The sequence below is a fragment of the Eptatretus burgeri genome, chromosome 17 (assembly GCF_056783735.1).
Source record: "Eptatretus burgeri isolate ZD-2024b chromosome 17, Ebu_testis_v1, whole genome shotgun sequence".
Lineage (NCBI taxonomy): Eukaryota > Metazoa > Chordata > Myxini > Myxiniformes > Myxinidae > Eptatretus > Eptatretus burgeri.
The window spans coordinates 3,546,797-3,561,032 of record NC_140977.1 but is presented as its reverse complement, the minus strand read 5'-3'; the positions used below and the strand labels follow the sequence as shown (position 1 = coordinate 3,561,032).

General features: G+C 49.7%; 2 protein-coding genes across 11 annotated transcripts in view; one reads left to right on the top strand and one right to left on the bottom strand.

The window, feature by feature from the left end:
• The window catches only part of HMBOX1 (homeobox containing 1), a 40,825-nt gene extending 36,940 nt beyond the window's left edge, over positions 1-3,885 (bottom strand). For 3 of the 10 annotated variants that reach the window (XM_085862838.1, XM_085862841.1, XM_085862842.1), the window contains exon 1: positions 3,307-3,754. The gene's annotated coding sequence lies outside the window, so the exon portion shown is untranslated. Of the gene's footprint in view, positions 1-3,091; positions 3,170-3,306; positions 3,758-3,777 lie in introns of those variants that run through there. The other 7 variants (XM_085862843.1, XM_085862846.1, XM_085862839.1 and 4 more) reach the window with 6 other exon arrangements.
• Positions 3,886-12,966: 9,081 nt separating this feature from the next.
• The window catches only part of INTS9 (integrator complex subunit 9), a 30,194-nt gene continuing 28,924 nt past the window's right edge, over positions 12,967-14,236 (top strand). The window contains exon 1 of the mRNA XM_085862770.1: positions 12,967-13,616. Coding sequence (XP_085718896.1) covers positions 13,608-13,616 — 9 coding nt within the window. The 5' untranslated portion in view covers positions 12,967-13,607. The remainder of the gene's footprint in view (positions 13,617-14,236) is intronic.

Here is a 14,236-nt window from a genome sequence, read left to right as displayed (position 1 = left end):
CGATGCCGTTCACGTGTTGGTGTGAAAGAAGAAATGATTTATTTATAAAGGGTACACAAGTGAATTGGCAGGTAGGAGGTGTGGCGATTGGAGAGAAAGTTAAGGAAGTTAGAGGGTATCCCAGCACTGGACGTACAGAGGCCTGAGCGAGTTGGGGCCGAGAGGAGCTGGGGAGTTTACCGAGGTGAGCCGAGCACCCCAGGAGAGGGGTCTGCCATCACGTGCCAGAGAGGGCACCAGAAGGTGGGAAGGTGAGGAGAAGCCACCCCCCCCCACCCCATTAGTTTAGGAGAGACAGCTCGGGTTAACACCAGCGGCGGGATGCCAAGATAGAGCAAAGCAGTAAGGTCCTGCCAAGGAAGCCACACCACCCAGCCACGAGATCGTACGAAGGTGTGGGAGGAAAACTAGAGGGCCGGGCCCATCATCACAGAGAGACGCCAACACATGGAATGGTGGATGGAATTGGTTACTTAGAACCACCTGAGTGAAGGTGTTTTGTTTTTAAGAGCGAGGATAAAAGGAATTGTTGAAATGTTCGTGTCGTGAGAGTGTTCCTCACACCATACATTTTTGAACTTTCTCGCCCCACTTCCTGGAGTGAGCACACATTTCTGCTTCATGCGGGGAGGCCTGATGCCTGCAAATGTATGTTGAGCTTTTTTGCTAAGATTTTATTGCAAGCCCTGACTTCCTCCTGAGACTTGCAGACAAGAGGGACCAATCGGAGATAGCCGAGTGGGGAATTAGATTAGCGGGTTTAGAAGGGATAAGCAGGAGGATTAGCAGGACAGGTTAGAAAATCGATTAACAAGATAGGATTTGGAGACTGCAGAGGGAAGGCTAGATTAGTAAAAAGGGACGAGCAGCGAAAAGGACAGGGCAGTGCTTGGAGGTAGACAGAAGTGGCATGGATAGATACGAGACCACGAGAGGCCGGCCAGCATGCCTGCCGGCCCAGTTTGCCTTTGCCTGGCTTGCTTTGCCATGCCATCTTGCCTGCCATACCACGTCTGCCTTGCCACTGCCCTGTGCCATTCACCTGCTGTGTTGTTTTTGCCATCAGGCCATTGAGGGCCTGCGAGTAGATAGCCATCTCGATGTACAAGTAGGGAAATGTCAGCTTAAGCATCATCTTGTTTGCCTGTACACCATACAGGGGTTGGTGGTGGTAATAATTAGTTAGGGATTATGGTTAAGGAAATTGTGTGCAAAACCCCAATGTAAACCTCTACGGGGGGAAAGGGGGTGGGGGGCACCGGAAGGCTTGGCATGAAAGAGGCGGTGGCGGAGCTATGGATCACCTCCCGAGGGGCGAAGTGGAGGATCGCCTGGGAGGGGCGGAGTGTTGCCCCGAGAGGGGACGGAGTGACAGACGCCTCCCAAAAGGGGCGGAGCGTGGCCGAGAGGAAGGAGAAGGAGGAGCCAAAATGAGCAGTTGGTGGAGGGAGAGGATTGAAGGAGTAGGGAGTGTGAACATTGGAGAGGGCTGAGGAAAGAGAACCAAGACAGTTAGTTTGAGGCAAACACAATGAAGGGAGGAAAGGGTTGGTGAAGTGTTAGATGCCTGATGAGAAAGAGAGGAGAGCTTTCTTTGAGGAGGTCATCCTGCCTGCCTGCCTCTGATCGTCACCCAGAGCTTGTTGTATTTTCCTCGCATATTCATATTAACTTTGTTTCCTTGTTCATTTATAACTGAATTATTTATTTATTCTCGATTCCGCACTGTAAATGGTGAAGACTTGTAATAACCTCCCACACCTGGAGGCGGTGCTACACGATACACATTTACATCGAGAATTTGCATCTCCCCATCTCCCCTCACCCAAGACCACCAGCAAAGATAAAAACACCCCGATACACGAATTAGGGTCGTGCTGATCCTATGTACCGAGTCTGGATGTAATGGGCCCAGAACTGTAGGAGGAGTAGCGTGACAAACGAACAAGCAAACGAACACCGGTCCATGGATTACAGTAAGGACACCATGACCACCACGAAGACAACAAACGATCCACTCTTGGACAGTTTAGCTCGACTTCGAGCCGTCTCAGCACCAATCACCGAGACTCCTTGACCCACTGGCCGTCCGGTTTAATCTTCGTTATGACGCGATAAACAAGTGAAGCTTTTCTGCGTAATAACAGCCTTTAAAGATTGCCCTTTCTGAATTCAATGTCTGAGGCTCACAGTGAAGCTGCCACACACCGCACATACACACCACCACCGAGCTTGGGGGACTTATTATGTCGTCACTTCCTGGGGCACTCTGGGTAACGGCGACATCACAATGCATTTCTCACCGCACTCAGCAGGGCATTTCCTCCTCCCTGTGGATACCAAGTTATGGGAACTGTGTGTGCTCTTTACCTTTAAAACGCTGACCGCCGAGGAATGAAGCGCCACGAACCATTTCTCACGTCTTTCGTACGATTCACCTGGGGTTTGAACCGTCCACGTCCCAGACTCGCAGCGGACACTCGAACCGTTACACCGCCGAGATGACCCAAAAGCCACGCACCCCCTTTATCAAACCTTTAAAAGGTTCAGACGTGAGAAAGTAATTCCTTTACGTATGAAATAAAATTGAATGAAACCTTAAGGGGAAGATCGAAAGGGTCGTTATAATAAGGTGGTGCGACGCGAACCAATGCGGTCCAAGGTGGTTGTGCACCGCGGTCGTATCGGCTATGATGACGAGCACGAACGACCTCAGTCTCGTGAAGCACAAGTGCTCAGTCGGTAGCAGCACGTTCCCCTCGGAGTCGTCCGGTCAGCGACTGCGGTTGCTGCGTCGACAGGATGCTGCATCACGGAGCATGCCCATCGTTTGTGAGGGGTTTGGAGCCAGCCCCGCTACCCGGCACTCACTCGGACCTAAAAGAACCATCCACATATCGGGTGTTTTACAGTGATGATGAAAACTACCCACAGGTTTGACAGCACCAAATACAATGGCAAAAAAAAAAAAAGCGAACGATGTGAAACTGTGGTGGAGGCGAGTGCACTATGTAGATTCCTGTAGATCTGAGGAAAGAGAACATTATAAAATGTGAGATAGGTTCTATAATGGAATAGTTTTAAAACCCACCTCCGAGTCGGTGATGCTCAGAACGGCACGTGATTGGTTCAATGTCCCCTGTACAAAGTGATGGGTTCAACGTCCGACCAGAAATGGTCAGACAATCTAATCGGACTTTCGGGGGAAAACAAAGCTTAACAACGTGGGGAACAACAACCACCACCTCGACCACCCCCACCTCACCCTCACCCTCACCACCCCCTCGTGGGAAATGAAGTTCTTACCGAGCTCGAGCCTTGATCTGGTGGGCCGGGCCGGGCCGGGCCAGACGTTCCAGAGAGGGACGAGCGGACACGGCCCGGACCGAAATGACTATGCGGACACGGGACGAGTGGGACGTGCGGACACGGGACGAGCGGACACGGCCCGGACCGAAAGGCCCGTGCACCCGAGGCCTCGGTCGGGCCCGCTCTTCACACGGAACTCCCCCCCGAAACTTTCCCCTCAGCACGATGAGCGCGGCCCCGCGGATCCCCTCCGGGCCCGTCCCCGGATCCTTTCATCCGAAACTCTCGCCATCCCGTGCCCTTGTTTCCCGAGCCGTCCCATTACATCCTGTCGGACGCCACGATCACCTCCCCCGCCCCCTGTCGGCTCCAAACGGGTCCCTTGGACGAGTCGCCGGGACGGGCCCGGTCCGATGTGGGACCCGGGGGGTGCGGGGTCCCCGCTGGGTCTAAACGAGTCAGACTTACCGGGGATCGGCGGTCGGATGGGCAGTGGTAACAACAATGGGCGTCCGGGGGGGGGTAGATTGAGCGGAAAGGGGAGCGAGGGGGGGAGGAAAGGAACAGAAAGGGGAGCAAGAGTGGGGGGGAGGGGACACTGAGGTGGGGGGGGGAGAAGAGGACTGGGGGAGGGAAGGAGAGGGGGTAGATAAGAAAGAACAATGAGAGTAATGAAGAAGAAGATTTAAATGATTTTGAGGGAGGAGAGTGAATAACGCGGAGTTTGGGGGCGGGGCCACGTGAGAGGGGGAAGAAGGACCGATGGGGGTACAAAGAATGACACAACGGGGGGGGGTCAAAGAACGACAACTTCGGGGGGGTTACAAGGGTAGGAGCAAGTAAGAACCAGAGGAATAAGAAGAACTTACAAGGAAGAGAGGACAAGGGGTGAGTGAGTAATGGTCCAGTTATTACAAAGATGATGAAAGAAGGAGGTGGAGATCGACGTGAGGGGTCGTTCGAACTGAAGGAAGGAGGTGTAAGATCGAGGTGAGGGTTCGTTCGACCTGAAGGAAGGAGGTGTAAGATCGAGGTGAGGGATCGTTAGACATGAAGAAAGGAGGTGTAAGAACGAGGTGAGAGTTCGTTAGACATGAAGAAAAGAGGTGTAAGATCGAGGTGAGTGCTAATTTGACCTGAAGAGAGGAGGTGTAAAAACGAGGTGAGGGGTTGTCCGACCTGAAGAGAGGAGGTGTAAGATCGAGGTGAGGGTTCGTTTGACCTGAAGGAAGGAGGTGTAAGATCGAGGTGAGGGATCGTTAGACATGAAGAAAGGAGGTGTAAGAACGAGGTGAGGGTTCGTTAGACATTAAGAAAAGAGGTATAAGATCGAGGTGAGTGCTAATTTGACCTGAAGAGAGGAGGTGTAAAAATGAGGTGAGGGGTTGTCCGACCTGAAGAGAGGAGGTGTAAGATCGAGGTGAGGGGTTGTCCGACCTGAAGGAAGGAGGTATAAAAACGAGGAGAGGGTTTGTTCGACCTGAAGGAAGGAGGTTAAGATCGAGGTGAGGGATCGTTAGACATGAAGAAAGGAGGTTTAAGAACGAGGTGATGGTTCGTTAGACATGAAGAAAGGAGGTGTAAGATCGAGGTGAGTGCTAATTTGACCTGAAAAGAGGAGGTGTAAAAACGAGGTGAGGGGTTGTCCGACCTGAAGAGAGGAGGTGTAAGATCGAGGTGAGTGCTAATTTGACCTGAAAAGAGGAGGTGTAAAAACGAGGTGAGGGGTTGTCCGACCTGAAGAGAGGAGGTGTAAAAACGAGGTGAGGTTTTGTCTGACGTAAAGGAAGGAGGTGTAAGATCGAGGTGAGGGATCGTTAGACATGAAGAAAGGAGGTGTAAGAACGAGGTGAGGGTTTGTTCGACCTGGAGGAAGGAGGTGTAAGATCGAGGTGAGGGTTTGTTCGACCTGAAGGAAGGAGGTGTAAGATCGAGGTGAGGGTTTGTTCGACCTGGAGGGAGGAGGTGTAAGATCGAGGTGAGGGTTTGTTCGACCTGGAGGGAGGAGGTGTAAGATCGAGGTGAGTGTTTGTTCGACCTGGAGGAAGGAGATGTAAGATCGAGGCAAGTGTTTGTTCGACCTGAAGGAAGGAGGTGTAAGATCGAGGTGAGGGTTTGTTCGACCTGGGGGAAGGAGGTGTAAGATCGAGGTGAGGGTTTGTTCGACCTGGAGGAAAGAGATGTAAGATCGAGGCAAGTGTTCGTTCGACCTGAAGGAAGGAGGTGTAAGAACGAGGTGTAAGAATGAGGTGAGGGTTTGTTTTACCTCAACAATAAATACATGTTGAACATCACAATCCGGTCCATAATGAACCCCCAGTTCCTGGTCCATGTGATTCGGACGATGATCTACCCGAGGTCAAAGGAGGAGCACACCATTGGGAACTCAGTCCTACTCAGTCAGGAATTCATAAAGTTAACTACTTAACGTAGTCACTTGTTAAAATGTAAGTAAACTCGATCTTGAGAACAAAATGTAGAACATATCCTTTTCTTTTCTTGTGGAGTCCCGTGTATATACAAAGTCGAGGCTCGTGGAGGAGCTGGAACATAGGCTGGATCACGAGCAGGACATAACATGAAGGGGGGGGGGGGGGAGGGCAACATCAGTAATTGGGACAAAATAGAGGGAGACTTGGACAAGTAATGGGTGGGGGGAAGAATGAGGAGTAGATGATGATGATATTATGAAGTTTTGAATGTTAAATTTAAAGTAAATTAATTAAAATAAATATCTGTCCTAACTGAAACGTAATTTCAGAGCTAACCTGGGGTGGACAAGATGGATAGAGAAGGAAACTCTCAGGAGGGAAAAAATGGAAATTGGGAAGGACGTGGGCTTTGGTGGGAGGGCAGAGATTAACAAAGGTAGAAATGATGGTTTGATCTGAGATGGTAGTGAACTTGCATTGAAGAGCTTGAGGGAGGAATGAGGTTGAAGAGGATTGTCGAGATGTGTGTGACATCACTGTCACGTGATTATGCCATCACAATCGTCATTTTGACAAATAAGGGTGAAACAAACACTCTGCGAAAGGGAATGCACGCAAGGCTGCATGTAGTGAATGCGTAAGATCGAGATGAGGGGTTGTAAGTCTGTCGAAGTTCAACGTAGCAAGTCTCTCGAAGTTCAGCATAGAAAGTCTGTCCAAGTTCAGTGCAACTAGTCTCTCTCTCCAAGTCAGTGCAACAACTCTCTCTGTCCAAGTTCAGTGCAACAAGTCTCTCTCTCTCTCTCTCTCTCTCTGTCCAAGTTCAGCGCAACAAGTCTCTCTCTCTCTCTCCAAGTTCAGTGCAATAAGTCTCTCAAAGGTCAGCGAAGAAAGTCTCTCAAAGTTCAGTGTAGAAAGTCTTTTCAAGTTCAATGCAACAAGTCTCTCCAAGTTCAGTGCAACAAGTCTCTCTCTCCAAGTTCAGTGCAACAAGTCTCTCTCTCCAAGTTCAGTGCAACAAGTCTCTCTCTCCAAGTTCAGTGCAACAAGTCTCTCTCTCCAAGTTCAGTGCAACAAGTCTCTCTCTCTCCAAGTTCAGTGCAACAACTCTCTCTGTCCAAGTTCAGTGCAACTAGTCTCTCTCTCTCCAAGTTCAGTGCAACAAGTCTCTCTCTCCAAGTTCAGTGCAACAACTCTGTCCAAGTTCAGTGCAACTAGTCTCTCTATCCAAGTTCAATGCAACAAGTCTCTCCAAGTTCATTGCAATAAGTCTCTCCAAGTTCAATGTAACAAGTCTCTCTCTCTCCAAGTTCAGTGCAATAAGTCTCTCAAAGGTCAGCGAAGAAAGTCTCTCAAAGTTCAGTGTAGAATGTCCCTCCAAGTTCAATGCAACAAGTCTCTCCAAGTTCATTGCAACAAGTCTCTCTCTCCAAGTTCAGTGTAACAAGTCTCTCTCTTCAAGCTCAGTGCAACAAGTCTCTCTCTCCAAGTTCAGTGCAACAAGTCTCTCTCTCCAAGTTCAGTGTGGAAAGTCTCCAAGTTCAGTGAAACAAGTATCTCCAAGTTCAGCGTAACAAGTCTCTCCATGTTCAGTGTAACAAGTCTCTCCAAGTTCAGTGTGGAAAGTCTGTCCAAGTTCGGTGTAACAAGTCTCTCGAAGTTCAGTGTAGCGTGTCTCTCCAGGTTCAGTGTGGCGTGTCTCTCCAGGTTCAGTGTAGCGAGTCTCTCCAAGTTCAGCATAGCAAGTCTCTGTAAGGTCAGCATAGCTTGTCTCTCCCAGTTCAGTGTAGCAAGTCTCTGTAAGGTCAGCGTTGCACGTCTCTCAAAGTTCAGCATAGCAAGTCTCTCGAAGTTGTGTAACAAGTCTGTCGAAGTTCAGTGCAGCACATCTCTCGAAGTTTAGTGTTGCAAGTCTGTCGAAGTTAGGGTAAATTGAACTCGTTTATCCCACTCTCTTCATTAAATTTTGTGGGTTTTTTGAATTTGAACCATTTTGGCTGTCATGTCTTACGAATATGAGAAAAACTTGCCAGGCTCGACTTTGAGGTAGGGCATTTAATTGGGGGTTAATCAGACTTGGTTGTTGCCCATTTCCGCACCCTGCCGACGCCTGGAGTAACAACCTATGAGACTCGCCGAGGGTGGAGTTGTCTGACATGTACATGAGCTATTTTGTCAGAATTCAAGTTTAGATAATAAATGATGTTTCAATCAGGACAGATATTTAGTTATTGAATTTACTTTAATTTTAATATTGAACACTCTATCAGCACATGGTCTATTTGATGACACAAGTAGGGTCGAGACTCTCGGGCCTCAGGTCTAGATTTAAATTTCTAAACCACTAGGTTTCAGAAAGATCTCATCCCAACTTAACTTTTGTTATTTACAAACTAACTTGATTATTGATGGCGACATGCTGCTCAAGTTTATTACTATCGATAATCTTAACCAGTACTGCCAATGAGCACAAATATGTACACACGTATTCCCCTTCAACCTAGGTTGTTTGCCCCGGAGCGCTGGTTTCCAGGTGGAAGTGCGGGCGCTAGCGTACAAGTGCCCGTATATGCGACCCTGAGAATGAGGAAGTTGGTGCAACAGGGTGGGAAAGCAGAGGAACGCTTGAATGGAGGTGAGCAGTGATCGTGGATTTTGGTAGTTTTACGAGAATGGGGTTGATGGTGGACCATGCGAGCCCTGCAGAAACCTTGGGGGGAGGGGGACAAAGCATGGAAAGAGCACAGAGGGTGCAATCCCATAAAGGAGGTGTTAGAAGACATAGAGAGACCATTAACCTGTCTGCGACGGCGAAGTGTTAGACCCATCGACTCAGCTTCATCGCGGGAGATTCCAATGGTCTTAAACTTGAAGGGCTTGGTTTCCACAGGATCAAGCCGAGTAAGATGTGAGGCAGGGGAGCCAGTCCAGAGGAGAGAGTAGTACTCCATCGAGCTGCGGATTAAAGCCTTCTCGGTGGATAGGAGTTCAGGTGTGCCAAGGAACAAATTTTGTTTCACCTTCTGTGACTCACCAAGGATCTGGGGCTCGCTCACTGCAACTGTAAGATCATTGACAGTGTGTGGTCACGTCTATGTGGTCACGCCTCCTTGGTCGTGTAGCTATGCCTGTGGATTGTGGTCAGGTCTCCTGGAAACGAGAACCCAGTTGTGACCCTGGTAATGTGCATACCTTGACGCTGGGCAGGTAAATGTCGAGGGCTAGTCCTGGCATGTGTTTTATTTAAATTTTGGCTTTCAGTATCCTCAGCTCATGTTGGTATAGGAGTTTGTAGTGGAGAATGAAAAACCCAGGGTTTATGGGGTTTGAACCTGGGTTCTCAGATGGGAACACCAATAGGTGTTCGTCACAGCAAAGACTGCTCACCACCCCCCTCCCTCCCCCCCCCCCATTCAGTGTGGTTACCTTTATCCTTTACTATCACCGCTTTTTCACACCTGTGTGCATACTCGCCACGACGACTGGACACAAAGGTCGAACAACATCAGCATGCACCAGGTAAAAATATTAAATATCAAATGATGACATCACCTTTGCCTTAATACTGTCGTGGACCGGGGTTCGATGCTTGCCACAAGGGGAAGCACTCGGGTCCCTTCTGAACACCCGGTCCTGAGGCCGCCATGCACAGATAACTCTGCATACCAGCAGGGGTCTAAGAAACCATGAAGCCGATTGGCACGGTCAATCCTGGTGGGTTACACTACTTCGCGTGATACCTTACCTGTCGACGGCCGGCTAATTGGGGTCATGTGCCCTCAGCGCACACTCGGATTACTGCCGAGCATTATAGTGAGTGTGCGCTGGCTCACAAAGCAAATTATTTGGGTAGAACGTCCCGTCTAACCTTACTTATGAACTGCGTCGGACCAATAAAGGAAAAGACAACTGAGACAGATTGGAAATAGTAACAAACAATTATTTATTACAAATACACAAGCAAGCAATCATTTAAAAGCAAGTATGTGTCAGCAAGAAAGCAAAAAGGTACATAATAGTGGGGCAACTTAGCATAACAATTGTGCATTTTGTGAGGAAAGCACCATATTTGGCACACCAGTAGCCTATCATATTATGAACAGATTTGGATATTGGGCCATCTCAAAATTTTTGATGGCAGTGGAAAATGGCTTCCACAGCCATCAGCAGCTGAATTTGAGATGGCCCAATATCCAAATCTGTTCATAATATTGTTATGGCTGTGGAAATTCGCATTACACCATAAAGGGCCCTCAGGTGAGATATCTCCATAGGTACATGTGTAGTTAGCCCAAACCCGTTGTTTCGAGGGAATTTATGTGATTCATCTGGGCTGCGATGCTTTGAGTTAGTCGTTTTTCTTTCTCTATCTTTTATTTCAAACAAACAGCATCTCAACAACCACGCCATCCCCACCACAGCGCCAACCACACTACAACAACGCCACACCACCACCTTCGCCTTTACCTTCACAACTTCATCTCACATCATCGCTTCTATGGCCATTCCTGCACCACCTGTGAACACTGAACGTCGGGCTGTCTCGGGCCCGTTCGGCGATTGGCGCCTAACGCACCGAGCCGCGAGCGCGAATGGCGGTCTTTCCGAGGGGAAAATTCGGATCAGAAACGCTTCACGCCCACTTCCCCTCCGTCCAATGGGCGAACGCGAGGCGGCTTGGCCCCGCCTCCAAGCGCGCATAGGTGAAGTCCGTTTATGCAAATATGCGGATCCAGGGAGGTTCACGCCCCTTTTTGCCCGACCAATGGCTGAACAGAGGGTGGCGTGGCCCCGCCTCCAATCACGTTTTGATCCGCATATTTGCATATCGGCTTCTCCTGCCGGCTATAAAGGCGCGAGAATTACCAGGTCGAGTGGAGTTGCTTTTGGAGACGAGGAGCATCGCGTTGGTGGAGTTGAGTCAAGTACACGCGGTGGAGCTGCAGGCAAGGGAGCTCGGGTCCGAGGCAAGGAGGAGGACGGCGGTCGGCGACGAGGTTGCGGTGTGGGGGATCGCTCGTCTCGTCGCGGGACCCAAGCCAGCCAGCCACTCCCCCCCCCAGAGCATCAACAATTTCCCCTCCCCCCCCCCCCGCGCTGAGATAGTGCAAAAGGGGGCCCCATTCCTCCCCCACCCCAAACGTGGTGCCAACAAGCACGCCAGGGGCCCGGAGTCGGGGCACAGCGGCGTGGACACTTTGCGGCTTGCCCGCCAATGCGTCACGAGGACGCGGGTAAGACCTCCCCAGTCTCGCGGACCTGGCCGCTCCTCCAGGCCCCACGCACATTTGGCCTACGGGCCTGTCTGCCTCCTTGTCTGTGAGGGTGGCTTCTTTCTTTTGCTTTTGTGTAAATGTGTGTTGGTGCCATTTGTGAAGTAAAACTGTATAAGTGTTGCCGTGTGTACGCGTAAGTCGGTTGTATTACATTTGCTTTATGTGCATTTCGATTCTGTATGGCTGTATATACGTGCTTTCCGTGTGCCGCGGAATAAAATGCTTGCTTGTTGAACTGTGCCCGTTTCGCTTCGTCTTTTCTCCATTTGAATCTCCATCTTGCATCACGTAAGGGGTTCGTAGTGGGTGCAACATCCCGGTAATTAATCTGAACCGTCCAGGTCGACGATAACACCGCTCGGTTATCCCGATAGTACGGAACGGGCCGCCCAAGCGGCTCGTGTCCGGAGTCGACCTGTGGTGAGGTACGATTGCCCGGTTTACCATCCGCGTGGGTACTTAGGTAGGTCGAGTTTGGCGAACAACCCTATCCTACGTGGGTGGCTGATTGGCACGATTGTGGTGAGGTCGAAAGGCCCACCCGTGACTATCTCCCGGCGTTGGTCCGAGAGGGTCACGACAGAATTGTCCGTCCGGTGGGCGACGTGTCGCGATTCGAGTTACGTAGCCATTCGCACGCCGGCGGGCGCGAATTCGCAACAATATGATAGGCTACTAGTGTGCCAAATTTGGTGCTTTCCTCACAAAATGCACAATTGTTATGCTATATTTAGCTAAGTTGCCCCACTATGAGTAGATTTAACCATACCCACGTATTCTTTTTCAATGTTGCTTAAACAAAAGACTTGGCCATCATTCACTCGGGGGCGAAGACTAAAACAAGGACCCCCTATCCTGGCGACGAGGCTGGTGTTTATCACTTGTATGTTGGGGCTGTCTGTGTGTGTGTGTGTGTGTGTGTGTATTTGTGTGTGTGTGTGTTTGTTTGTGTGTGTGTGTGTGTGTGTGTATTTGTGTGTGTGTGTGTGTTTGTTTGTGTGTGTGTGTTTGTGTGTATGTGCGTGTGTGTGTTTGTTTGTGTGTGTGTGTTTGTGTGTTGTGTGCGTTTGTGTGTGTGCGTGTTTGTTTGTGTGTGTGTTTGTGTGTTGTGTGTGTTTGTGTGTGTGTGTGTGTTTGTTTGTGTGTGTGTTTGTGTGTGTGTGTGTGTGTGTGTGTTTGTGTGCGAGTGTGTGTTTGTTTGTGTGTGTGCGTGTGTGTGTTTGTTTGTGTGTGTGCGTTTGTGTGTATGTGTTTGTGTGTGTTTGTGCGTGTTTGTGTGTGTGCGTTTGTGTGTATGTGTTTGTGTGTGTTTGTGCGTGTTTGTATGTGCGTGTGTGTTTGTGCGTGTGTGTGTGTGTGTGTGTGTGTGTGTGTGTGTGTGTGTGTGTGTGTGTGTGTGTGTGTGTGTGTGTGTGTGTGTGTGTGTGTGTGTGTGTGTGTGTGTGTGTGTGTGTGTAAACTTTTTACCATTTGAGATTTTCTCAAATTTTCAACAAAACTTTATCATGAGAACAACGGAGAAGATAAATAAATAATCTTGTCAAAAGATCAAAGGTCAACGTCACATAAAATCGTCAATTATCATCAGATTGACCTGAAATTTTGAAAATGAACATATTGGGTTAATTAATTGGTTCACCAATCAAAAGCTTGAAGCCGATTGTGGTTTTTTTTCGATGAAAAGGTTAAAGGTCATCATCACATAAATTCGTCAATCATTTTTTGTAATGTTTGTTTTTCTGACTTCGTCGATTCACACTTGGAGGAGGAAGAAGAGGAAGCAAAGGAAGAAAAGGAAGAAGAGGAAGAAGAGGAAGAAGAGGAAGTGGAGGAAGCAGAGGAAGAAGAGGAAGAGAAGGAAAAAGAAGAAGAAGAAGAAGAAGTGTGAAGAGGAAGCGGACGTTGTTTACATTTTCAGACGATTCCAGTTACTGGTAACTGTTTATAAAGGAAGATCCTTATTTAGTTCAGAGAGTGCGGGTCCAACTCCGACCGAGACACCGAGTCCTTTCGCACACTTCAAACGGTCCGTGCTGCCTCCTTGCTTGACGCTTGGCATTTCAAAAGGACATTGGGCACGGAAGAGTAACCATAGGTTGGCAATCATAGCGCAGGACTTGATGTGCCGACTGGCCTCCTCTTGCCTTAAAGTTCATTGTCAGGGAACTTTCATCATTACTGTACTGTACTATTATATGAAAAAACATGTCCTGCAATCCCTTTAATTAATTTGTCCCGTTCGTGTCGGCCATGGCGGTGTCGGTCGCTACATCGACATCGACATTTTTTTGACGCCCGTCAGGATTTTGCAGAGTGCGCCTTCCTTTGTCGCTTTGAATTTTGAATTAACACCATAACATGCGAATGAGGCGGGTGAAAGAGAAAGGAAGTAATCGAAGCCGATGAACGATCAAGTGGGAGGGAATGAGTGAATGAATGAATTGCGATGTGAGCGTCGCGCTGTGAAGGTTTCGGGCGCGTGTGCGCGTGCGTCCGTCCGTGTGAAATGGACTCCGAGCTCGGTCCCTGACATCGTGTCGGCAGTGTTGGGCCTCGTTCCCGGGAGGGACAGAACATCGGGAACACGAGCATGAAGCTGGTAAGGAAGTATTTGATGGAATCGTCCGTCGTTCGATGTATCACCACCACCACCACCACCTCCCTCACCATCATCACCGCCACCACCACATTCCTCACCATCATCACCGCCACCACAACCTTCCTCACCATCATCACCGCCACCACCACCTTCCTCACCATCATCACCGCCACCACCACCACCTTCCTCACCATCGCCACCACCACCACCTTCCTCACCATCATCACCGCCACTACCACCTTCCTTACCATCATCACCGCCGCCACCACCACCTTCCTTACCATCATCACCGCCGCCACCACCACCTTCCTTACCATCATCACCGCCGCCACCACCACCTTCCTCACCATCATCACCACCACCACCTTCCTTAGCACCATCACCCCCGCCACCACCACCTTCCTCACCATCATCACCACCACCACCAGCTTGGTCACTATCATCACCACCACCACCACCTTCACCACCACCACCTTCCTCACCATCATCACCGCCACTACCACCTTCCTCACCATCATCACCGCCACTACCACCTTCCTTACCATCATCACCGCCACCACCACCTTCCTCACCACCGTCATCACCACCACCACCACCATCATTACCACCACCACCACCAC